The sequence below is a fragment of the Hibiscus syriacus genome, unplaced genomic scaffold, assembly GCF_006381635.1.
Source record: "Hibiscus syriacus cultivar Baekdansim isolate YM2019G1 unplaced genomic scaffold, ASM638163v2 tig00110557_pilon, whole genome shotgun sequence".
NCBI lineage: Eukaryota > Viridiplantae > Streptophyta > Magnoliopsida > Malvales > Malvaceae > Hibiscus > Hibiscus syriacus.
Genome location: NW_024062780.1, coordinates 748,622 through 775,503, shown reverse-complemented (window position 1 = coordinate 775,503; position 26,882 = coordinate 748,622). Strand labels below are relative to the sequence as shown.

Below are 26,882 nucleotides of genomic sequence, written 5' to 3'. Positions count from 1 at the left end.
CTTGTTCTAAATTTCATGGTTAAAAAAGTATCGATTCAATGTTAATTTAATTGATATAATTATGAAAATATAAAATTATATCGAACTATAAAATTTTATTGACTGTAAATCTTTTATGAAAGTGGCATTGGAATTTTATTTTTACCAGAAAACAATTTGAGTACGAGACTAATTCATCACTCGTGGCCAATGTGACGTGCCCCGACTACTTACTATTCAACGAACAATCTAAGAAAGCACTACAAAACTACCATAATGGACGTCAGGGGTAAAATCGTAACACGAAATCCAAACTATCCCTGTTATATATTACAACGTAAACCAATTCCCACTTCCCCATGCAGAGCAACAATGAAGTCAGTCTTCACCATTTTCTCGGTACTTGTATTTACCATTATCTCTGCCGTCAATAGCTGCCCCCCGTCGGACCGGGCTGCCCTGCTAGCTTTCAAGGCAGCTCTCCACGAGCCTTACTTGGGCATCTTCAGCTCGTGGACGGCACCGACTGTTGCCGAAACTGGTACGGCGTCAGCTGCGACCGAGAGACCTACCGAGTGTGGACATCAATCTCCGCGGTGAGTCCGAAGATCCCATCTTTGAGTGAGCCCACCGGACCGGTTTCATGACCGGTTTTATCTCACCCGAAATATGCAAGTTAACTCGCCTTTCCAGTATCACTATCGCTGATTGGAAAGGAATCACAGGCGAGATTCCTGAATGTATAATCGGTCTGCCATTTCTTCGTATCCTTGATTTGATCGGTTACAAGATCTCAGGAGAAATTCCGGCTGATATCGGGAGGTTGAAGCGTCTCACGGTTTTAAACGTCGCCGACGACCAGTTAACGGGGAGAATTCCCGCTTCATTGACGAATTTATCAAACTTGATGCATTTAGATTTGAGAAACAACAAAATCTCGGGTCCGATCCCAAGCAGGGCCGGGGATCTCAGTATGTTGAGCCGTGCTTTGTTGAGAAGGAACCTGATCAGCGGATCGATCCCGGTGTCGTTATGTCAAATTTATCGTCTCGCTGATTTGGACCTCTCGATGAACAAAATATCCGGGCTGATTCCTCCGTGTCTTGGGAAAATGGCGGTCCTCGCCACGTTGAATTTGGACTGCTACATGTTAATGGCTTCGATACCGGCAACGCTTTTAAAATCCGCCATCGGCAACTTGAACCTGAGCCGAAACGCTCTGGGAGGTAACATACCGGATGTTTTCGGGCCGGGATCTTATTTCACGGTGATCGATTTATCCCATAACAATATCAGGGGTCCGGTCCCGAGGAGTTTGTCGGCGGCTTCTTACATCGGCCACCTTGATTTGAGCAACAACCACCTGTGCGGGAGGATTCCGGCGGGAGCACCTTTCAATCATCTGGAAGCATCCTCTTTCATGTGCAAAGACTGTCTTTGCGGCAAACCGCTTAGAGCTTGTTGATTATATCATTAATTTATCTATGTTTGTATTATTGCAATGTAAACCTAATTAAACACAAAATTATATTATTTCGTTTCACACTAATATTAGGATAAATTGAAAACAGGAGTTAACATGTCAGCAATAAAACACGGAATGTGATTACTATTTATGAATAAAACAGGGTTTGTAATAATGCGCAACGATGGTACAGATTTAAAGCAGTGGGTGAACAATGATGTTCGATCATTAAAGCTGCTTTTATATCACACATTCACTGTTGGATACATTGTTGCTAAAGAGTGTAACGGGTTGGGTTAGGGTCGTATTTTTTATCAATCTGATCTGATTTGAAAATATACACTCTTTACTCGAATCTGATCTGATTCAAAAATTTTATATTTTTCATCCGATCAGACCCAATTTGAAAAATATATACTTCGACTCTACTTCAACCCGATCTGAATTTTTAGAGTATAAATTTAACTCGATATGATATAAATAAGGATTTAATTAAAAATAATAATAATAATTTTAAAGAAATTACATTATTATTATTGGGTAGAGTCAAAGTTTGGCTAAATCTACGAGATAATGTGTTCGAATTATTTATTTCAAGAGATAATGTTCTCCCAATATTAATTGTTGAAGTAAGGCGAATTGCACAGTGTTGGCCGTAGGTCGCCATGCCTTCCTGGCGACCTACGACGTAGCAGCTTCCGACGAGGGAATGATCGTGTGCATGGGACATGCACAACCCAACCCATAGGTCGCCATGCACTCCCAGCGACCTCTTAGGTCGCCATGCACTCCGGGCGACCAATGAGGTCGCCATGCACGCCCGACGACCAAGCTTTTAACCCTTGCACGCCCTGCATGTCATAGCTGGGAGATTCCTTTCCGACGACCAAGCTTTAACCCTCTGCTCCCTCATGCATGTGTTGCATCCATAAAGCGTGACGTGCAGAAATATCACATGGCCATACAAGGAGACAAGGTCGCTGGGCGTGCATGGCGACCTCCTTGGTCGCCCGGAGTGCATGACGACTTATGGGTTGGGTTGTACATAGGATGTCTGAAGCTGCCACATCGTAGGTCGCCCGGAAGGTATGGCGACCTACGGCCAACACTGTGCAATTTGCCTTACTTCAGCAATTAATCTTGGGAGAACGTTATCTCGTGAAATAAATAATTCAAACACATTATCTCGTAGATTTAGTCGTAAAAGTTTTTTCACTTTTCATTCGGATCCAACCCGACCCAGACCCGAAATTTTTGTTGCTACTAATCTCATGATACTAAATGTTACCTTCAAATACAGGTTTTTGAAGTTAAACCATTTTTCTCAAATTTAAAAGGCTGACAGAAGCTGCAGTAAATTTCATCTCTGATTCGATCTGGATAATAAAAGAGAAAGGATTATGGGCTAAATTTAAAGCCTGGACGACGGTACTGTTTCTTCTGTCGGTGGGAATTAAAACCCTGGAATGCAATGAAACATGCATGTGAGTTTCTTTCATGTTTAATGAATTTCTTCCCTTTGATCGGATAAGGGTGTCTAAAGAGCGAGTCGATCGTAAATTAGATAGTGTTCGATTTATGCTCGTTAAAAAGTTTTATTGTTTGACTCGATTTCTTGTTTGTTAAGTTCGTTAGGTTTGACTCGTTGCTTGTTAAGTTTGCTAAAATTTTGTTTGACTCGTGCTCGTTAAAAGATTTTATTGCTCAATTCAACTCGTTGCTCGTTAAACTTACTATAAATTTTATTTTATTTTTAAATTATAAGTAAAATCTACTAATAATATATACAACTTAATATAATCATAAATTAACAAATTTAACAAAAAAAATTATTAAAAGAATATATGAAGCAATTTTAAAGTCTAAACTCTAAATTAACAATCCACATATATATATATACCAAACTAATATATTAAAACTAAAGTAATAATCCATAAATACATCAAACTAACATATTATAAATATTATTAAAAACATGAATTCAGCGATACATAATGAATCCTAGAATTAAGAAAATCAATATCTCCCACTCAATTCATTGTTGCTTGCAATAATCAAACTACTAAAAAATTATAAAAAAAATAATGAGTTGCCCGTGAACTTATTGAGTCGAGTTGAATTTTGCTTAACTCAACTTGTTAAGATCTCGACTTGAGCTCGAGCTTGAGTGGAGTGCACCCGAATCAAGCATTAATGAAAATTTTATCAAATCAAATTTGAACGGCTCATAAACTGTTCAACTCATTAAGCATCCTTAGATCGGACACACTTCTATTTTCTCGAGCATAACCATGTTGTACCTCATTAAAAATCTCTATTAAACCTAATATGGGGAAAAGAGTGTCAAACTACCATAAATCAAATATTAATTACATTTTTTTAAGTATCATGAGTAATGATATCAGAATAAACCGAATCAAAGAACAAAGAGTCACCAGTTCTAATAGCCCAATTTCATATTGCTAACTTAGCAAAAGTAACCTGAAATTGGGAATGATCCCGGAATTATTCAACTGAACTCCATAGTCCAAGTTCTCTTGATGATACCTATATTTGTTTTCAACGTTTCAAAGGAGCTTCGGTGCCCTTTAAAACCGACCAAAAAGGTAGGGTTTTTCTTTGAACATTTGAAAAGGTAAAGTAATCTCATTAGCCATATGGTCTAAAGGGGCAAAAGTGCCCAAATAATAATGTGGGAATTTTTAATTCCCAAAATAATGTACTCACCCGATTAATTCCTGATATAAGGTATTTTCTATAGAGTTTTAAGATCTCTCGACGTCTTAGGGGTGTTAAAGTAATGTACCCACATCATTATTTGGGCTATTTTGCCGGTCTAAAGGTGTAATTGACAAAGGCTGACATTAAAAAGGCTAAAACTTTTTAATTATGTCTCTTTGCCTTAAATGTCAGAGATAATGATAGAATTCAAAGTGATAATGAGTTATCATTTTGGTACCTAACTTCGAAAATGTTTGTAATTTAAGTACATAACTCAACTAAATAATAGTTTAAGCGTCTAACTTAGAATATATATATAATTGAAGGGTTTATTGCTGAATTAAACTTTTCCAAGACTATTTTATTTTTTCCGCAGCTCTTTAAATTTCTGTCTATACGCATAACTAAAGCGGAAAACAGGTCATTTATATTGGGTTAAATTCAGATCATTTCGGTTTAGACTTAATTTGGGTCAGGTTTGGGTCGGGTCAGGTCATTTTGGGTTTTGGTTGTATTCGAATCTATAGTAAGTAGGGTCGGTTCGGATATCGGATTGGTTGATTTTAGATTGGATCAAATCGGATCGGTTGATTTTCTGGTTGAATCAATATCAGATTAATTATTTTCGGTTTTGGTCAACTTTAGATCATTAGGTCAATTCAAGTTGAATTGAGCATAAGTCAATTCAAATAAGTATAGAATTATTGATATATATTTTATAAAAAATGTGACTTTTTTAAAATCTTATCATTTATGTTCAAATTTCATTCAAATTCAATTATCATTTACGTGTTATAATTTATTTCAAACTCGACCTATAAGATATGATAGAGTTTGTGATATGCGTCTTTTTCTTAAATCTTATTGGTTCAGGTAAATCAGTTCGAGAAATCGGGTTTGGATCAAATTTACCAGGTATAGGCTTAACCCATTATTATGATGAAGATTTTAGTTGGTTCATAAATACTTTGTATTAAATGGGTCAAGTTATATGGAGATAGTTGATGGAAATAAATATTGAAAATCATTGCACGGGGCAAAATCCCACGCAAATAAATGCAACCATGCACGCATGCCCCACCTATCAAGCCCTCTGCTTTTGCTTCTCGGTTTGTGTTTTGGTGAGCCGAAATACATACACGATGCTTAAACAAACTGCAAATTAAGATATTTACCTAATATATTAAAATTCCCAATCCTTCGTATAATATGATCGTAAACAAATTAAGGGCGCTGCCACTAAAGCAGCTCCAAATATCACGGTTTGGTTATAAAAAGAAAGCAATAGGTATATGTAGCTAAGGTGGCATGGGACCATATGGTTGTGCTGCTAATAAAGCAAGGGAAGGGTCCATGAATCGACCTACGGGGACTAATAAGATAGATAGTCGATCTCTTGAGAAATTTAATTTCTTATATGATTTAAATATTTTTATAAATATTTTTTTTAATTTTTTCTTTAAATTAATTTCTAGAAATTTAAAATGTAAAACGATAAGAATTCAACGTATTTAAATTAATAATCTTTAAACAATAGTATTAATTAAACTAAAATTTGATAAAAACATGATCAAATCTTTATAATCTATTATTAGTTCAACCAGCATGCCCAATAATAATGAATTTTTATTGGGTTCTGAATCTGGATTTTGTAGGCGGGAGATCTTATGCATGTGTTTGCTCCCATGTAGCCTCTTTTGATATTTTAATAAAATTTCGTATGTATGCCTTTTATATATAGGGTTATATGTATAAAGACAACTACTTAGGGTAGATCACCCTAATTGGCCTCGAGTTGTGGGACTAATAAAAATTATATACACATTATTTTCATTTTTTATCCACTTTGCTGTTCAGCCCGGATATTTGGTAAATTTACCATAAATTCACATGAGATGGGGCCTTTTGCAAACTTATATTGGTTTTACACCCTTCTTTTCTCCCATTGTTTAAGATCTGAGACATAAATGATTAAATCAATCCTACTCCCGAGTTATATATGCTCCAATGATGAAAATAATGTACCTGCTTGGTTTGAATTTCGTGGTGCTGATGATCACACCACTGTGACTCATAAAAGTTTAGGGATTGTAATCGTGGACCATCAACAATCATCATTGCCTTGGACCATATTTATTTCCCATTTGAAAGGATGAATTCTTTAATTTTGGTATTCTACCCTGTTCAAGGATGTGCCTTGACTACTTCGGATCGATTTGCGGAGCACATCTGCATTTGATAGTTGAATCTCCTAATATGGATTTTCTACATACATAAAGACTTGAACTCGAATACTTACTTAAACAATATCAAACTGCTTACTACTTGAATCAATCCGGTTGGTGAAATGATGAATTCTTTTATCATCATTGGCCTAACAAATTATTTTATCATATTTTGTCTAATAAATTTAATTACAAGATTCCTTTTAAAAAAGTGTAGCTTCTCCATAAATCCCTAATTTTACTCATTCCATTAAATTTTATAATAATCTTCTAAGCAGCTTCCTCATTTGTTATTTAGTGCAGAAATATCCCATCACTTAGCGCAAATTCCTCGCTCTATTTAAAAATACTTACGCTCAAATAAATGCCTCCCTCGGACCTTAAAAGAATTTGAACTAATATCCGAGAAAAACGATTAAACCCCTATTTTTTAAAATATATATTTTTAATTAACAATTGATATCTAATTTATTGATCGATTAATATAGATCAGGTTTTGTAGAGGCCCATTATAGGGACGATCCTCCCAAACTTATTTGCTCCATACACAATCGTCATTACTCAAACTCTGACATTGCTTAAAGAATCAAGTGTCTCATCTCACTACACCAACTGATTGTTAATGATTTTTTTTAAATTTTTTGATATATTGTAAATATTAATAAAAAGATATTTAGCATTTAAGCATATTTGATTTTACATCATCCTATATATTATATCGGATAATATATATCAAATTAAACTCAATCAATTTAAACCATGCATTAAATCCAAATAAGTTCTTTGAAAAATAAACATATCTTGTTATTTTATTATTTATAAAAAAAATTAATAATTTTTTAATTTTGCATTAAAAAATTGATATAATAATTAGTGTCTAATATAATAATAATTAGTGTTAAATGAAGCTTGCTTTTGGATTTCACTTGTAAAATTAAATTGATTCCTATTCGATAATTTTTCTATTAAGTAAGGTGATTACAAATTAATATATATTTTAAATACTTTCAATAATTTAACAATTAATGTTCGATCATCCTTAAAATCATTGATATTTAGATATATGATTTTTAAGAATAATAACGATTTATTTAATAACAATAATTTATTTAACTATCGAAAATGACATAACCCCGTCATTTTTCGCGTTGCTACCCTTACTCTATGTACACTAGTCTTACAAAACGAAAAAGTTAAACAATAAATTTTAAATTTATCTAGCTCAGCCTTACACGTGCATACAATACCTCACAAGTGCACTAGTACACCGTGAAAGAATAGTTTCGTCTGTGCTCCGGTGACGGTGATTTTGACTGTGGCATCAACAACGGAGACTTTAAACTCTCATAATATTCCAATATATCTATTTGTCCCGGCACTACTTTCTCCGTCGAGCCGTCGTCTTCTGTTGACGGAATGAACGGCGGTCGTGACACACTCGTTAAGAGGTCCCACATGACCCCTCTAAAGAACGCGTGCTCCTTGATCTCGCACGCTCCTCTGTGATATCCTAGTCTTTTTGTCGGATCCTTCTCCAATAACCGTCCGATCAAATCCGTCAAATCGTTCCGTGGTCCCATGAACTCCGGCACTCTGTACAAAACGTTTCGAAACGTCTCCTTGCGGTTCTTCCCTCTGAAGGGTGTCGTACCGTAGAACATCTCGTAGCTTAGTATTCCAAGTGCCCACCAATCGACGGCGAATCCATGTCCGTCCCCGAGTACTACTTCAGGTGAGATGTATTCCTCCGTGCCCACGAACGAGTATGAACGTTCCCCGTTTGAGAAACTGAGCTTCCTCCGACTCACTGGGCTGACTCGAGAAGATTTTGGTTTTTTATTATGAGCTTTGCCATGTTTTTTATCATCCACGACAGGGACCCATTGGGCGAAGCTTATGCGATGTTTACGTTGAAACGGAATAGCAGGCAATGAATTGGGATCCTTCTTGTCGAGAAATACATTTTCAGGGTGTGATGATTGCTTCTTCTTTAAGTTTCGTGAAAGGTCGAAATCAGTTAAAGTGACGTGACCCGATTGTTGAATGAGGATGTTTTCAGGCTTGAGGTCTCGGTAAACGATGCCCTGTGAATGAAGGTGGTCGAGAGCGCAGAGGATCTCAGCCAGGTAAAACTGGATGACAGCGGCGGAGAAAACGCGGTCGTGTTGACGATAACGAAGGACGTTGAGGTCGGAGCCAGGGCAGTAAGGGACAGCCCAGGCAATAAGGTCGGGAGTTTCAAGGCGACCCAAAAGACGAGGGAGAAATGGGTGGTGAAGAGTTGGGTCGGGAGAGGAAAGCCTGGCCAAGACCTCCATTTCCCAACGGGCTCGACGGTCAGCGTCACGTCGGGATCTCTGGACAACCTTGAGGGCAAAGGTGGAACGGGCGGTGGGATCCGTCGACGTGTGGTGCACGAGGAAGACACGCCCCATGGCTCCTTCGCCAAGGATTTTGATGGCTTTGAGGTTCTCAAAATCTAACTCGGGTGAAGATGAAGGATTATTATTACCCATAACCATTTCAGAGGAAGAAAGCTAAGTGTTGATGGGTTTGGTCTGGGTTTTTTGATATATACATATAGATGGGTAGAGAATAGAGACGTAGTTTGGTTTTGGTTGGTTTGGAGTACCAGTATCTGTTTCTGGTGAAAGTAAGGTTTTTTCTTGGTGTCTGTGAACCAATTTCTCTCCACTGCAAAACTAAACATGTACATCCCTTCACACCCGGTTACCTGGAATGTTGTCTTTCCACTTATTGTTACAAGTTTTTTTAATCAACTATGCAATCTAAATGATAAATGTATTGTTGTTGTATTTTAAAGTCTCAAATTGAACAATGAGTATTCAATATTAAATGGTTGAGAATTATTTTTGAATAAATATTGTATTCTATTTATATTAGATTAATTAAAAAAAATTGTTAAAGTTTTATTATCATCAATTATATTCAAAAAATCATATTTAACATCCATATTTTTATAACTTATTTTATTTCTATGTTTTAAAATAAAAATAAAAATAATTTAATTGGTATTGAAATAGTTCATGATATTAAATTGAATTATATATTTAATAATGTTATATTATTAGAGTAGAATAGTTTAACTTTTAATAAGTGTAATGAGTTGCATGAATTAAGCTACCTAAATGGTTAAATGGATGGTTATTATCTCTAGAGGTCTTGAATTTGAGCATTAACAATAAAAATATATTAAAACGTTCATTGTCAAATAATTAAAAATATCTAATACAAATACTATCAATTATAATATCTTTAAATTAATAAAAAAAATTGTAATGAGTTGGTTAAAGTGGATATCCCCTGTTATTAAATAGAAAGCTAATTAGCAAAGAAGAAAAAACGGACACACGTGTTTGTGAGAAATGGAAAGATGCATAGAGCCAAATAAAAGACAAAAATGATTGGCTCTATACGTATTTCACATGGGTGCTACCCATGATCAAGGGATCGTTCGTGCACCTTCGTCCTGAATCTAAGATTTTTGTCCCTTTAATTGATTTTGTTCCTTAAATTTGGTTCTTAGATTAAGAATTAATTATATAATAAATAATCCATTAAAATGGACTCTATAGTTAAAGTGAATGCCGTTCTTTCTCGAAATTATGAGCTTTAACAGCTGTGAGTGCAGGTGTGTTGTTGATAACTAAAAAAGATTCTAAACAGATAATACCTTATAATCACTATAAATTATTCATTATATATATAAAGCACGATCAGGCAGGGTAGGTTGGGTTGGATCATAGGTAGAGTTGGGATCTTAATATTACATCAAAAAATTAGGGTTCTAAAGGGGTATCCGAGAGGATAGAGAAGGATTAATTAGTTTAAAGGGAGAGATCTAATTGTGATTTATTTCATCATTGTGCTTCTATAAAGTGAGTAATACTATATCTTCGATCTTTATCTTCTCTGCATAATCATGATCATTCTATAGACGAGCATTCACCGGGATCGGATGTAACAATTTTCTAGCTTCAGGGTTAATTTTTTTTCAATCTCTTTCGTTAATATGTTGGTATGTGGTGAGCACTCCCAGCTCCATGGACAAGCATTCTCATTCTCAAGTGTTCATCACGAGAACTTTCATTGAAAATACTACATAATTGCGTAGCAGATAAAAGCTACATGCAAAAGATTGAATTAGAGAGCATCCCTTTCATGGGGTTTTAGATGTTGGCATCTTCTGTCTATGCATGCAATCCTTTGAAAAAAGGATCCACAGCTTTAGGGTACATCAAATCTTCTCCACTGTTTTCTTTGCCTGGCTTTTCAGCCCAATTGGACATTATAACCCCACCAAAAACCCTAATTATTATACTATTTAGAAGATCTTTTTTACTATTTGGTGTGTCCCGGCTGTCTGCCATCAGTTGGTTGGAGGAAAGGTAAGGTGATTTTGCTCAATTTAAGGTATAAAAATGAAGACTTTGGATGAAATTGAAAATGTGATAAAAAATTTAATGTTTTAGATTATATCTAACTTAAAATGTTACATTTTCCTTAACATTTTTTATTAAACCTAAAATATTACGAAAAATGTAATATTTTCGGTTGTTAATAAAAATGTTATGAAGAATATAATACTTTCAGTTCAATAAAAAATATTAAGAATGATGTAATATTTTAGATTACATCCAACTTAAAATGTGATATTTTTTTATCACATTTTATCGATCAAATCCAAAATAATCGATTTTTAACCTTAAATTAAATTTACTTTATTTAGACTTACCTAAGATTCCACCAAGCTCAAAGTTTAAAAGGAAAGAGAGAAAGGAACTAACTATATTCCCTCCACCAATCAATGTCAATGGTAAGAATATATGTGCACTTTAAAGATGAAAAAAAGGGGAGAATTTTACGGTACAACTTTTTATTATAAGGTTAATATAAGACTTGATTTAAAATATTATAAAATAATATAATATTTTAAGTTGTGCGTAATCTAAAATTTTAATTTTTTTTTTATTTTTTTTGATTGTAAACATATTTTAGGTTACAGTTGAAAATGTTACAATTTTCATAATATTTTAGGTTGCAACCGAAAATATTTAAAAATATTATCTTTTAGGTTGCACGCAACCTAAAATATTATGTTGTTTATAATATTTTAGATTACGCATTTTCTTAACTTTATATCAAGCTGTCGGTTCCCATAATTCGAAAAAAAAAGTATATCTACTTTTATCATGCTCTTGTTGGTAGGGCTGAGCAACGAAACCGAGAAAATCGAAAAATCGACACGAACCGAGTAAAACGGTTCGGTTCGGTTTGACTTTAAACGATTCGATTTTCGGTTCGATTTAAAGGCTTTATTTTTTTGATTCGGTTCGGTTCGGGTTTTCCATATGGAACTCATTTGTTCCATATTGAACCAAATAGACAATTTTTGTAAAAAAAATTATAGTTTCAAGTGATTTTTTTATTGAAAAACCGATAAACCGAACCGAACCGAACCGAAAAACCCAAATCGTTAAAAAAATAGAACCGAACCGAAAAAACTGGTTTCGGTTTTTTCTATTTTTTAACTATTCGGTTTCGGTTTAAATATTGAAAACCCATTTATTTCGATTCGGTTCAATTTTTAATAAAAAACCGAACCGAACCGAACCGAATACACCCCTACTTGTTGGCCATGATTTCACCACATTAGAAGAATCCCTTTTTGTTATTATTCTATTTCAATGTGTCCTATCCTATGATCATTTCAAGAGTAAAGGGGGAAAACCCCATGTACTAAACATGTAATTTATCATTAGTTTTACTTTAAATGTGGGACCACTGCCACAATCTACACATATTTGCAACGCATTCATTTTAGTTTCTCATTTTCCTCTTTTTAATAATTTGCATCCATCAAAACTTTTTCAATCATTTTCGACCGTCCGATTGATATCACCATTCATTCTACCATATAGTGGACAAATAACGAATAATGAGCAAACAGTTGTTCTGGTACAAAGTTTTTCTTTTCAGTTTGTTTTGCAACCTTGGATTCTTTATTATTACAGGGGAAGTAACTTTATATATATATTACCCCATGCCCACCTCACAAATTAAGAGAAAAATGTTATTTTTTGTTATTTTATTGGTTAATTATTATAATGATTGTTGTGAAGTTTAATGAGATGAAAGAATTCACGTAATATATTATTTTCTAGGGTAAAATATGTGTTTAGTACCTTAACTACCATTTTTTGGTTCGTTTTAGTACTCGAATTTCCAATTTTTTCAACATCATACATAAAGGTTAGTTTTTGTTTCATTTTAATACCCGCTGTTAAAAACTTTAGTTTTTGTTTCATTTTAGTACCCCGTTCAAAATTTAACGTTTTAAAAAAAATTGAAATTTTAGGTACTAAAACGGGCAAAAACTGATAGTTTATGTACTAAACACTTTAAGTTTTTCACGACGAGATACAAAAATGAAATGAAAATTAAACGTAAGGTATGATTTTGAAAACATTGAAAGTTTATGACTAAAATAGAAAAAAACTAATAATTTAGGTACTAAATATGTAATTTACTCTATTTCCTAAAGGAACGTGAAGATTGCATATATGTGTAATAAGGATACGATGACAAGTAAGAACATACATGTGCATACATATATACCACATTCAAGGCTAACTTTGTAATAAAAATAGACAAAATGCGTACATTATATTTTTGTTAGATAAAACTTTAATTTAAAATCACAAAAATTGATTAATATTTAAATTTGAAAAAAAATTAAGAATCGTAGTTTGATAATTTTGTTAAAATAAATTTATCCTTTCTTTAGTTTTTCTTTTGTAATTAAGTATTTATCCCTATAAATATATACTAAGGGTTAGGGTTAGGGTTAGAGATTGAGGACTCATTTTGTATTCTTCTTCTATCGACATTAGTGAATTTTCTCCTATTCTATCTGTGGTTTTTTCCGAAAGGTTTTTCACGTAAAATCTTGGTCTCAATTTTATTGGGCAGTTATTATGCATGTCGTTATCCTGTAATAATTTTGATTTTAATAGTTTTATGTCAAATAATCAAACTAAAAAAGATTATAAAATGATCATATGATTAAAAAAAATCGATCCATCCATCGTTCTTAATCTAAGAATGTATATAGATTGACGTAAAAGTATAAACAAATTCATCCTATAATGCATCAAACGATTTTTAAATGGTATGAAATATTTTATCATTTATTTTTAAATTTTAAAAAATATTTTAAAAAGTAATTAATACTATATTTTTCAAATATACAGATGAATAAAAGAGACGGAGTGGTTGAAAATTTAAAAGTGGAGTGCGGCCCAGGTTTACTGCGAAGCCGGCTAACTTGTGTTTTATTTACTTGGCCCGAACGTATAGGCTTCGTTTAGTAGTAGACGCATAGAATTTGGGCCGCAAGGAAATTCAAAGGGTCAAAGGAGGTCAAAACACGACACCGTTACGGCTCCCAGCACAAATACTACCATCGCCATCACCCTTTTCTTCGTCGTCCATATTTTCTCGACATCTGTTTAGGGTTTTACTCTGCCGCAGCTTTTCTTTATGGTGCGTTTTCTCCTCTCAAATTGTCTATTCATTACTGTTTTGATATTATTATTCATGCATTCTTGATAGATGTTAAATAATGATCATACTTTTAATCAACTTCTTAACTAATGGCTGTTAGCTCTTTTTTTTTTTATAGGATAATCAATTCTTTTTTTGTTTTCTTGTCCCGTTTTTAAGATGGATTTGATATTGTGATCTGCCTTTTTTTCTTCTTCTTTTGCGGATCCAATTGATTCTTGGGTGACTCAGCTTATCTTAAGTCCTATACCGGATTTTAGATGATTTATGTTTGTAATTAATTTCTGGGTATTTGCAGATCTTTAATTTTTTTATTTAGATCCTTTCTTCGTAGGTCAAAATGTTGTATATTTTATGAATTTAGATTTTGTTACTAAATTGGTGTCCATAATACAATTTTAGCTTCTGTTTATCCTTGTTTTGTGTAGATCATGATGATAGTTGAAGAAAAAGATGCTGAATTGTTTTTCTTTAGATTTTTTTTCTTCAATTTTTAGGTTTTAACTCCTGCAACCTTATTCTACCATGTAAATAACTGCATAGTTATATTATAATTCTTAATTCTATAATGCAGGAACGAATGTTATGTCTAAAGTGAATTTTATGCTTGATCTCAATGATATCAAAGCTATCTTGACTAGCTGCTGTTATCAAAATTTACACTTGATTGGATATTGGATTTGAAGTTGATCGAGTTAGAAACTTTTAAGATGATGATTATTTTTTCTTAATTGTTGTAAACAAAAGCGGCTCTTTTGAATCTACCTGATTTGTGTATGTTTAGTTCACATTTGCTATCATTTAGATGAAGTGAATCCTACCTGAATAATCATGGATGCAAATTGTTTTGGGGTCTGAGTTGTTGTTCTTTATCTATTGAGTTGGGTCGTGATGGTGAAGGCATATGCACATGAGCACATTACAAGCATCCATGGGAGCGAGTGACTTCTTCTTGGCGTAAGTTTGCTGATCCTGAGAACAAGCGCACCTTGCCTCATATCCTTGAAGTCGACACGTTGAATCACAAACTTGATCCTCGCTCTGGTAAGCTCTACACTACTCGGGCCCTTACCATACATGCTCCGGGGCTGTGGTTTGTTTGCAAAATCATCGGCCAAGATTTCTGCCACTGTGTTGAATCAACGGTAGTTGATGCCCCATCTAAGTCGATGCAACTCACAACACATAACGTCAGTCTTCAGAAGTTTATAGAGGTAGAGGAGAAGATAAGGTATGATCCTCACCCAGATAATCCAACAGGATGAACCGTTTGCCGACAGGAGACTAGCATTCGTATTAAGCCATTATCGGCTCTGGCATCCATGGCCGAAAAAGTGGAGCAGCGATGCGCCGAGAGGTTTATGCAAAATAGCGTGAAGGGTAGAGAGGTAATGGAGAGGATCTGCAAGTATCTTGAAGCTGAATCTAGAGGGATGGCTCTATAATTCTCACTTTCTGAACTTTTGAAGCCTTAGCTGCTTCTCTCACAGTGTAGGAAATAACAGAAGAATGCAAGTTGCAAAAACCTGGAAGGTCTAGGTTTAATTTTGAATGCCCTTTTTAGACTTGGTGCAATTTTTGGTGTAGTCCATATCTAATTTGGGAATAAGATTCAATTTACTTTGCCAGATGCTGTTTGATTTAATGATTCAAATTGCTTAAACAGGACCGTTTATCATGGAATTGGATAGCACATCAACTGTATTAATTTGAGGGGGGTCAATCTCACCTAAATGTTTGCTAGCATTATCTTAAATATATATATATATATATATATATATATTTTTACTTCTCTTCAGCTGATGATTTTAAATGATTTTTTCAGGGACAACAACCTTCTCCTTAGTTTCGATGGCCAACCCCAAAGTGGAACCGCTTTGCATGTTTGTCATTAAAAGCATATTCAAGTCGCAAAGGCCCTAAAGGCGAGTCCACTCGGATCCCAAACCCATATCCATAGCCACTTCCAGGCTTATATCTTGCTCCCGCAGGATCACCTGAATAACAAAAAACATGCAGATTCATGAGAAACAAAGAATGTTAGAAAGGATAGAGAACTCGCAAGAAACAAAAATAAAATGAATGTTAACCAAAAAAGACTTACCAGGCACATTGGGTCCTGACCATAAATCATGCCCATAATCAGCAAATATAACTCCTTCCACAGGCCCCAGCTGCACAATAGCAAAAAATCTAAAGCAATGCAGCATCGAGGTTATCCTTTTTATTTAATTCTCATCCTCCAATGGCTAGACTCTGATCTCACTATAACCTCATCAAAAATCCGAGTTCCACAAAAAAGTAATATCGTCATGCCCGATATGGCCCTTCCTAATAGTCTTAAATACTAGCCTAGGTGCAAGGAATTCAACATCCTTTCGGCAAGCACATGATATCCATGAAAACAACAAAAGATGAGGTGGAATTAATATGCACATACCATTGGGAAAGAAACTTCACTTGAGCCAACTACATAGGATCGTCCAGAGCCTACAGCACCTTCTTCGTAACCTCTCACGCTATTAGTTCCACCGATAGCAAACGCTTCATGAGGAGAAAAATTTCCCACAACATGCCCACCAGACAAACTAGCAATAAAAAACAGAGCAAGTCAGCACAACTCTCTACCCATTCTATCCCCTTCAATTTCTCTCTTCAGAGAAATAATGAAGCTCAGGGTCAAACCAAGCAAGAAAACTTTTGAAGTTCAGAAAACACACAAGAGTCTATAAACCATGAGAATATGTCATTCCTTGTATACAAAAATGTAAATGATAAGCATAATACCTTAAGAGAAGGCGAGTTGGACCAATTTCAACACCTTTCCTTGCCCGAGCATTCACTCTGTTGAAAAACAACCACTCAGGCATGATGGGAAGTCCTTGTTCCATGTTAAATGCAAACTGCAAATATAACAAAAAGTCAGGTCCATCCATACAGTACATGATGGAAAACCACATGGTGTAGATGCTAACCATGGAGGAACCTTGATCACCAGAACCAGTATAGACACTTTCAAATTTTGCCACTAACATATCATCATAAGGCTTACCACTACATTAAGATTCTAATATAAGGTTAGAAGCAAGAAAATAAAACAAAAAAAATCATAACAGTAATTAATGCAGTGAAATAAATCTTAGGGCTATACAACACCAGGCCTCAGACATACAAACCTTGCAGTCAGTGGGCTGCCATAGAAGTCCTTGATAATTGGATTTCCTTTATCGTCACGAGCACCAGCATGCTGCATATTCAAACATCATAAATAGCTCATAACTGAAATATAAACCACAATCCCCCAAAATATCAAATTCAGAATAACAACTAAATTTTAGGAACTAAATTTTACGAACTTCCCCTTGAAGAAAACACAGAACAAGCACCTAGCAATCAGAAAAATAAGCTATGGGATGAGGTAACATGCTCTACCTGAAAAATAAGACCAGCTGTTCCACTCCATTTTGGCCTAAGCGGTCGACTAAACTCTATACCAGCTGTTACACGGCCAATACTCAGACTGCTATTGTCATGTTGGTTACCATGCACAAGTGTCCCTGGGGTTCTTGAGTTCTGTAAAAAAAAGCTCAAGATAGTAAACAATCTTCCAATACAATCATTGAAAAAACTAAAAGCAAGACCCACCTGCACAATTATTGTTCTAGATGTCCTCTTGTCGTCTCCCTCAATCCATGGGTCTGTGTAGTTAATGCGGAATATAGAGTCGATTTGACCCCTCTCTAAGGAAATATTAAGCTTTTGGTTTCTTCCAAACAAATTTCTATGAGAATATGCAAAGCTGCACATAGGAAACAACAGATGAGTCACGATAGACTGCATAATACATGTCATCACATTTAGCAGACCCTAAATTTCTCTCCTTTGCCACAATAACAATAGAGCAGGAAAGAAGAAACACTGAAGGCTCAGAGTGACATAACAAGATGAGATATGTGGCTGCATGAAAGCAAGTTTAGACCCAAGGAAGTTAAATAGAATAAAAAGCCACAATGAAAAGTAAACATAAAAGCATCCAATAAAATCCACCATTACGAATATTATTCTGTCATTTAGTACCGGAACTACCCTGATTCCGTAACATGCAACCGCAAGAAAGCAACTTCTAATGTATCAATTACTATGCGCATTATCGCTTGATGAGAATCATTAAGAAATAAGCAACCACGGTCAACAAGATTGACAACAAAAAGAAATGATATGGACTCTCACAACCAATGCAAAGTCAACTTAATTCTCAAAATGATAGGTACTAAGGTAGAAGTAAATCGACTTGTTGCTTGGCTTTTCACTCAAATTTATTCCAGAAAACTTTCTTGCTTGTATTATAGTGTAATGAAAAATACTGCACACTTATGATATTTATGAGTGATGGAACGAATTAACCAATGTGAATTACATCCCATTCAAAAAAGGAATTTGCTCCAAAAAGCATGAAATGTTCAGTTAGATGAAACTTATCATTTGCATGCAAAAATCAAAACAAACCACAGAAGGAGAAGGGTGGATTGAAAAAGTGGAACAGACAGAACTGAAATTTGACATGTTACCTTCCAATAAGTCCTGATAGAGGGCCACTTGTAATCCTACAAAATTATATATCACTTGCATAAATATTATTTAAGATATACCAACCACAAATAAATATGGGTTTTGGTAACTAAATTAGGCAAGGACATAAGCTAGAATATGTAGTATTGCAGTTTAAACTAGCATGACATACCCACTTGATATTCCACCACCAGCAGAAAAACCACCACTTGGACGTTCAACAACATTCATTATCAAATCAACTTTACCAGCATCTACAATGTTGGCAATCAAAAGAATAATAGACAAATAAATACATAGAAAAGGTCTGACAATGTTAACATAAAAGATCTTTAATTACAAACTATATTCAAAAAAGGTAGTGTATCATCTGATTTCTATTGAATCAATTAGAATCAAATCCTGTAAAGGAAAATTAAAAGTATTCCACTGGTTTCAAGTCCCAACAAAAGCTTTACCAGCCTTAGTAACTAAGAGCCATGAGCAGCAATTACAAAGAAAATAATATTCATCGGCTAGTACTAATGTTTGTTATAACATCATTATCCTTATGTTATATAGCATAATACTTACTACCAGAACAATAATAACCTAGAATAAAATTCATTAGACATTCTTGCTATTGCATTATGACTCTGAAAACTCAGTATTAACCAGGTAAGGTCCTCAGCATAAAATAGCCAGCCAAAAATAAATACTCACAAGGACATTGTACATAATATATAACATTTTCAGGAGGTAGCTTAAACATTCTCTCAACCAGCAAAGAATATCTCAGAACAGAACGTGCAATTTTTGTCAAGCTTCATTAAAAGATATATTCACTCACCCCCAGCTGGTTGAGGAATGATACTGACATCTGCCATGAGACCCATAGTTGACACCGTATCCACATCTCTTTTTCCTTGAAGCATACTATACACCTATGGGAGAATGGTTCAAAGGAGGCAACACAAGATAGTCAGGACAAATTTTGTTATCCACAAGCACTCTTCCTTGATCAGAATATATCTTTATGACTCATCATCAATAAAACACCTATGCAAGTAACAAAAGATAGACATATGGTCGCACCTGTCCCTTCTTGGTTGTGAGTTGCCTAAGTATTGTTTCAGGCTTTGTCTTCCCTTTAGTTGGTTCTCCACTGAAGCAATTACAAGCATTTCAGGTCATTATTTTATAACCCTAACAAACTTAAAAGTCTGATATGCATGTTTGAGAGAGTGCCTATCTAAGTTAATGCACACCCAAGAGTGGCAAAAGCAAACTGAAAGAAGCTTCTTACGTCTTTCGATCAAGGAAACGTATGGATATATTATTGACCTCGGCTTCTGCAACTTGTAACTTTATAATACCCCCAGAAAAAATATCAACTCCAGAAACCTACAAGGTCAAAGAACAGTTAATGCAACGTGGTTGTTCCAAAGGTTAACGAAGAGTACAACTGCATCCCCAAATTAAAGAACCATGCATGACAAAGTACTAACCAAGCCAAAAAGACCACGTTCCATATACCATCCATTGATAGAATTAATTACTTCATCCAAACGCTTGAGATTTACAACTTTTCCTGCACAGCTTGACACCAAAAGTGAAAATAATGAAGGCCTCCTACGACCAGAATAAAGAAGCAGCTCGTCAAGTAAATCATCTAAAATGCAAGTCCATCCATACTTAAGAATGCAAAAGAAAAACTTACCATGTGCATCACGAAAAGCATCCTCAAGAAACTTTGATGGAAGAACATTGGCCCCTTCACAGACCAATCCGTGGAACTCCTGATTTGGTTCTACCTTATGCCACAAGAAGCCAACATCAACCCAATCAATACTATGTTCCTATATGTGCCAAAGTTGTAATGTAATGCTCGAAACCGGAGCAAATGTACAGCTAACAACGAAAAGAAACTATGACACATGAAAGACCAGCCAAAAAACAGCATCTATCATTTTACCCACTCCATATGACTATGAGATTATCTCATTATATGAATTTTCCATAGCGACAGTCCATGAAGTAAGCATGTGCTATACTTTTCTGGAAACAGATGTCAACAAAGACAAAAGGAAGGAGGCACAGAACGGGCAAATCTACTCCAATTCCCCTGAATTCTTACAGAAAAAATTAAACTAGTGCCAGAGAGATCACTTGCCTAAGCCCCAACAAGTAGGAATGTTACATTCAAGGTAATCAGCGAACAAAAATATACTCAATTATGACTGCAAACAATTCGGAGCAATTATAAATAAAAAATAATGCAGGACAAATATATTTTATATGCATTAAACTTCTAAACATCTATGATAACATACTTGAAACACCAATCTGATACCATCCCGCGTGTCAACAGCGACGGGCATACAGGAGGAGAAGTAGCCGCTATCAATGATCCGATGAACATCTTCCTGGACCTCCCGCACGGTCAATGCTGAGTTGGCTCGGCAAGCTTTCAACGCGGTAAGGGCTTCCATTTCAAGGTCTTTCCGCTCCAACTCCTCTCCATCTTTGTTCCTGACGAGAACCTCGCTTATCAAAACCCTCTCCTCGTCGTTTCGACCAGCAGTAGTCGACTGTCCCTTCTGAGTTACCTCCAACCCGGACTGAGCGGAGTCGGGCGAACTCGGCTGGGACAAAGACAAGGAGGCGGAACATAACATTGGCGATTTAGAAATGTTGTCGTTGGGAGCGGTTAGCGACAGGGACGCAAAGCAGAGTAGGGGAGAGCCTCTGATAAGCGAGTGAATTCCGAAGGCGGAGTGAGTGGATGCGGCGGTAGGGTGATTCTTGAGAAAATTAGAGAGATTCCGGAGTGAGTGAATGAGCTGGGACGCCGAGTGACGAGCTCTGGAGAGGTGAGAGGCTAGGGTTTGTGAGAGAGAACGGTCGGAAGAAGGGATCCTGAAAGAAGAGGAGGTGAAAAAAACGCCGTCGTTGCGAGGCATTGCGGAAGCAAGTATATAACTTGAGAAGAAGAAATTAGAGTGAATTTGGTCCTTCAATCAACAATTAATGGGGGTTGAGAAAATTGAGGGAGGAAGAGGAAGAGAGGGCTGTTATTGTTTTAGTTTTAAACTGCTTTCAGGTAACACCAGGATTCGGTTGAAGTAAGCCTGGAGACGTGCCGGTCACACGGGTCGGATTTTTGGATTCTCTTTTCCTAAGGGTGCGTTTGGTTCACGGAATATAAGATTACCCGTGGGAATGTAAGATTACCAAGGAATAGCATTACTGGGAATGTTGTATTTTGTGTTTGGTTGGCTTAGCAGGAATGTAAGATTACCGTGTTTGGTTAAAGGAATAAAAGATTATTGGAATGTATATTTGACCAAATTGTCCTAATTATATATTTGTGTAATATTACAAGTTGGAAAATATTTATATATTTTCTTTAAAAAAATTAAATTCATAATATTTATATATTTTTTACAAAATTAAAAATAAAAAAAAGTTTAATGAAAGGGTAAAATTTTATTTTAACCCTTGAACTTCATATAAAATTTTAATTATAGATTTTTTTTTGTAAATCTAAAATAATTTAAGGATAAATTTGTAATTTAACCTTCGTAAAATTTTTATTATTCGATTACAGAATAAATATATTTTTGAAAAAAATAAAAATTTAAGGGCATTTTAGTCCAAAACGCCGGTAATCCAACAATACCTAAGGAAAGGGATGTAATGACATTCCCGGTAATATACCCCAAAAAATCCACTATTGGTAATCTTACATTACCGGGAATAGGATTCCCGGGCTAACCAAACGGGGGAATGTGGATTCCATTCCCATGGGAATCCCACATTCCCCCATCCAAACACCCCTTAAATATTTATTTACACCACCTGACTCAGCCCGTTTTAATGTCAAACTAACGTCGTTTTAAATATTATTTATACCATCTGTATAATAAAAAATTATTTAAATTTGTTTAAAAATTAAAATAACATTCAAATATTAAAATCTACCTAACCTAAATGAGTCAATTAATTTTATTTAATTGAATTTAATCAATTGATTGAACATATTAATCTTAACCAAAATAGGGATGCTAACTTGAGTTTAAGCGGTTTGTGAGTAGTTCGAGTTTGAGTCGCTTAAAATTCAATTTGAGTGTATTCAATTCGAATTCGAGTTCGACTTTAGACCTTAACGAGTGTATTCGAACAATAACTATTTCGATTCAATAAGTTCACGAACAACTTATTATTTTTTATAATTTTTAAGATATTATCTTACTTTTAAGATTTTTTATATATTGTTAATTTTTTTTAATAATGATAGTAATATGTTAGTTTAGTGTATTTATAGATTGTTACTTTAGTTGTAATATGTTAATACAGAGTATAAACTTTGAAATTGTTTCATACAATATTTTTATCATTTATTTTTTGTGTGATGTTTGTTAGTTTATATTTATATTAAGTAAGGTCTAGATGTTACATATTTTTTTTAAAAAGTAGGGGAACATTTTTTGTAAGTCGAGCAACAAGTTTTTTTAACGAGTACGGGGCGTACAAATTTTTTTTGAATTTAAAAAATAAAAATTTGAAACAAATTGAATTTTTTTTAATCAAATAAAATTCTACTCAGCTCATAATCAACTCGCTTAATAAGCATCATTCGAAAAGATAAATTTCAGTTTTGGTATGGATCTGAAGGCCCATGAACAAAACACAGATTTCATGTTTATGTAGTTGACGTGCATTGGCACCACTAAGCAAAAGGCGAAGGCCGACGCTCACACTTCAAAAGGCCCATACCCATTCATCAATGAAAATGGTAGCAGTTGAAAGTATGAGTAAGCGTTCCAACCAGTCGAGTTAGAAAATTTTGAGTTATTCGAATTGACGAGTCTTATTTATAATTTAAAGTTGACTTGAATCTATTTTATTTGATTCGGGTCAAAGTTTAAATTTAATTGTAAATATTTATAATATTATTTTATTCCAATTTAAATATTTTTATAGCCGTATACAATACATATAATTTTTCATATTAATGTTATATTTTAGTAATGTTATTCCAAAATTTAATATTACATTACGAGAACCAAACACCCCAAGTGTAATTTGACACGTAAAGAGGTATCAGACGAATTAGAAAACTTACAAAAATATTAGAATAAAATTATTTGAATAAATTAAAAATATATATATTTTGTTTTCTTATTTCAAATAAATATTTTAAAGAATTTTCTTTACAAAAAAATATCTTAAAGCCCTTTTATTTTAAATTTCCACTTATTAATTTGAAAAAAGTTACCTACTTTATAACAATTTAAAAGAGTATTTTTTTTTCAGGTGTATCAAAATCTAGTTCCATGTTCTGTTGACATTGAACGAGAGCTTCCCTTCCACAATTTTTATGCATATACTGCTCCACATTTTAAGGTTGGCAAAGCCTTTTCGTCCCTTTATTTTATTTTAATTTTGACATATGTGTGATGGGTGATTGTTCAAGTGCTTCTTTGGGTTCAATGGACATGCTTTCATTTCGGCTCATTCTGCTGCTTGCTCTTGTATTTTAACTCTCTTTCTTCTTCTTCTTCTTATAAACCGCGTTTCAGGCTCCTGTTACTTGTCTCTTTATCTCTCTTGTTCATATCCTTTTACAGGTCAGTCAGTAATTTATAGTCTTAATACATCTCTTTATGTACATATGATTTTTCTTTATTATTCTTTAGATAAAATGAACTTTGATCTTTACTTTGAATGAAGAGAAGTTGCAGTTTTATATCTTCATGTTATGTTCGTGTTATTTTTATTTTTAGGAGCTTCGATTTTTCGAAGTTTTGTTCTTCCCTGGCTCATTATAATCATATTATTTGGGTTCTTTGATTAGGTTGTTTGTTGGAGAAATGATGGCTGATAGGCACCAACATCCTTCTGTTATGCAAAAGGTTGCTGGACAACTCCACCTCGGTTCGAACCTTTCACAAGATGTTCGATACCGGTACGGAGGATTCCGAAGGCATAGGCGTTTTGCATCTGCAAGTTGCAATGCAGCACTACGGCATCCCATGACACAGGCATGCCGAGTGAACTATGATCTCTCGTTTGTCGGTTCGAGTTCATCGCCTTTATGTGTCCAGGCTCCATCGGAGAAAGGCATTTCGGGTTTCGCTATCGATTTTCTCATGGGCGGAGTGTCTGCTGCTGTGTCCAAAACTGCTGCTGCACCTATTGAGCGTGTCAAGCTCTTAATTCAGAACCAGGATGAGATGATTAGGGCCGGTCGGCTTTCTGAACCTTACAAGGGAATTGGTGATTGCTTTAAAAGAACAATGGCAGAAGAAGGCGTTATGTCATTGTGGAGAGGAAATACGGCTAATGTGATCCGTTATTTCCCAACTCAGGCCTTGAACTTTGCCTTCAAGGATTACTTCAAAAAGCTGTTCAACTTTAGGAAGGACCGTGATGGCTACTGGAAGTGGTTTGCTGGGAACTTGGGATCCGGTGGTGCAGCAGGTGCCTCTTCCCTTCTCTTCGTCTATTCCCTGGACTATGCTCGGACTCGTCTTGCCAACGATGCCAAAGCTGCAAAGAAAGGAGGGGAGAGGCAATTCAATGGCTTGGTTGATGTATACAAGAAGACTCTTCAGTCGGATGGTATTGCAGGCCTTTACCGCGGATTCAACATTTCATGTGTCGGCATCATTGTGTACTGAGGTCTATATTTCGGAATGTATGATTCTTTAAAGCCAGTGATCCTTGTTGGCAAGTTGCAGGTTAGTAGATTTCTTGGTGGTCTTTTGGAGTAGAATTTCCCTTCATTCTTAGGCTTTCTTTTGCATCAAGCATCATTCATGCCATCTTGTGGTAATAGCTTGAAGCTAAAGGAATTTTCTCGCCTGCATTTTAATAAAATATCAGGATAGCTTCTTTGCTAGCTTTGCTCTGGGTTGGGTTATTACAAATGGTGCTGGTCTTGCCTCCTATCCGATCGACACCGTCCGCAGAAGAATGATGATGACATCGGGTGAAGCCGTCAAGTACAAGAGCTCAATGGACGCGTTCACGCAGATCCTTCAGAAAGAGGGCGCAAAATCTCTGTTTAAGGGAGCCGGTGCAAACATTCTGCGTGCAATTGCTGGTGCTGGTGTGCTTGCAGGCTATGATAAGCTCCAGATGATTGTTTTCGGAAAGAAGTACGGTTCTGGTGGGGCATGATCATGCCAACTACAGATGATGAACCCCAAATCCATTAGCAATTTTATTTATTACATTCCAGATTTTGCCTTGCCGGTCGCAAATATATATAATATTTTCCTCATTTAAATGACCTAGTTTTGTCCAGTCTCCTAGAAGAACATTGTAGTGCTCTTGGGATGAAATTTTTACCCGATTTATCTTAACTATCTGAGTGGTTGTAACCTTACGTATTACATCACTACTTTTTGGAATTATATTCACTTTTTGGTTTTCTAATTCTTTTTTACAATCAATCATTACATAATTGAGCCATGGAAATAACAAACCAGAATGCATATGAACGATGATCGCAAGTGCCGGCATCTTCGAGTACAGGTGCCACCAATGTCTTTAATTGTGCTTAAATCATCAGTAGAGGCTGCATGCTCTTAAGGAAGACGTAGTTGGAGTACTCCGTTACAAGTTGCGGAGTCTAACTGGGTTTGACTTTAGGTGTGTTTGATGCAGAACTTTTGGATTATCTTTAACCGTTGGCAATGATCTTTGCAATAATGTAATGGGAAAAACCTTAAGCATGTGCTCATTAATTGGATTCATGACAGAGCATGCATATGTGATAATTGGAGCAACCAAGAACCAAACGCGATTATGTGTGTTAGACATGTAGTTTAAGGAAAAAGTTAGTACCAAAGGAAGTAGACGTTGTGTTCAAAGAAAGGGAGACAAAGCATTCAGCAGGCTTTCAGGCATGGTTCTCAGGTGCACTCAAGCCGTGCCTACATGTCGTCGAAGATCTCTCGTTTTAGGGACACGAATCCGGTCAGTAAGCTAACGAGACGATTCACCCATGCATCGGATTCTAGCAACATTTGTTTCATTACTCTTGAACCTGTACATAATGTTGGGAGTTTAGATTTTAGACAGATTTTCCTTATTCAGATGCTGCTGCAGCTAAGTTGAGTCTATATCAGTCTTCCATGTTCGACAAACCTTGGAACTGATTAAATTAACCTTGGAACTGATTGAAAAGCCAAATTTCATTCCCCCGCTGATGCACGAAGCTGTGTACTAATTTGTATAGATTTCTTACCAGCAGAGGCAGAATTGAGGCTATGAGCTTGGTTTTACTGCTTGGGTTTTACCACTTTAAAGATTCCGTTGACACAAAGTGTAGAGACAAAAAGAAT

At 35.3% G+C, this 26,882-nt stretch overlaps 2 protein-coding genes and 3 pseudogenes across 2 annotated transcripts; 3 read left to right on the top strand and 2 right to left on the bottom strand.

The window, feature by feature from the left end:
* Positions 1-331: 331 nt before the first annotated feature.
* Positions 332-12,947, top strand: LOC120132177 (annotated as a pseudogene).
* Positions 7,528-9,054, bottom strand: LOC120132176 (serine/threonine-protein kinase UCNL-like). Its single transcript, XM_039148996.1, has one exon. It carries the CDS (start codon positions 8,910-8,912, stop codon positions 7,650-7,652), a length of 1,263 nt encoding a protein of 420 aa, XP_039004927.1. The 5' UTR covers positions 8,913-9,054; the 3' UTR covers positions 7,528-7,649.
* Positions 12,948-14,516: 1,569 nt separating the features above from the next.
* Positions 14,517-15,482, top strand: LOC120132192 (annotated as a pseudogene).
* A 272-nt stretch (positions 15,483-15,754) lies between these two features.
* LOC120132191 (outer envelope protein 80, chloroplastic-like) lies at positions 15,755-21,571 on the bottom strand. The gene is made up of 16 exons (XM_039149007.1): positions 20,859-21,571; positions 20,246-20,339; positions 20,034-20,116; positions 19,832-19,929; positions 19,621-19,690; positions 19,376-19,469; positions 18,719-18,800; positions 18,546-18,581; positions 17,623-17,776; positions 17,410-17,550; positions 17,154-17,224; positions 16,953-17,031; positions 16,765-16,880; positions 16,418-16,565; positions 16,082-16,151; positions 15,755-15,974 (listed from the first exon to the last, which is right to left on the bottom strand). Exons 1-16 carry the CDS (start codon positions 21,486-21,488, stop codon positions 15,820-15,822), a joined length of 2,121 nt encoding a protein of 706 aa, XP_039004938.1. The 5' UTR covers positions 21,489-21,571; the 3' UTR covers positions 15,755-15,819.
* Positions 21,572-24,110: 2,539 nt separating this feature from the next.
* Positions 24,111-25,810, top strand: LOC120132035 (annotated as a pseudogene).
* Positions 25,811-26,882: the final 1,072 nt, after the last annotated feature.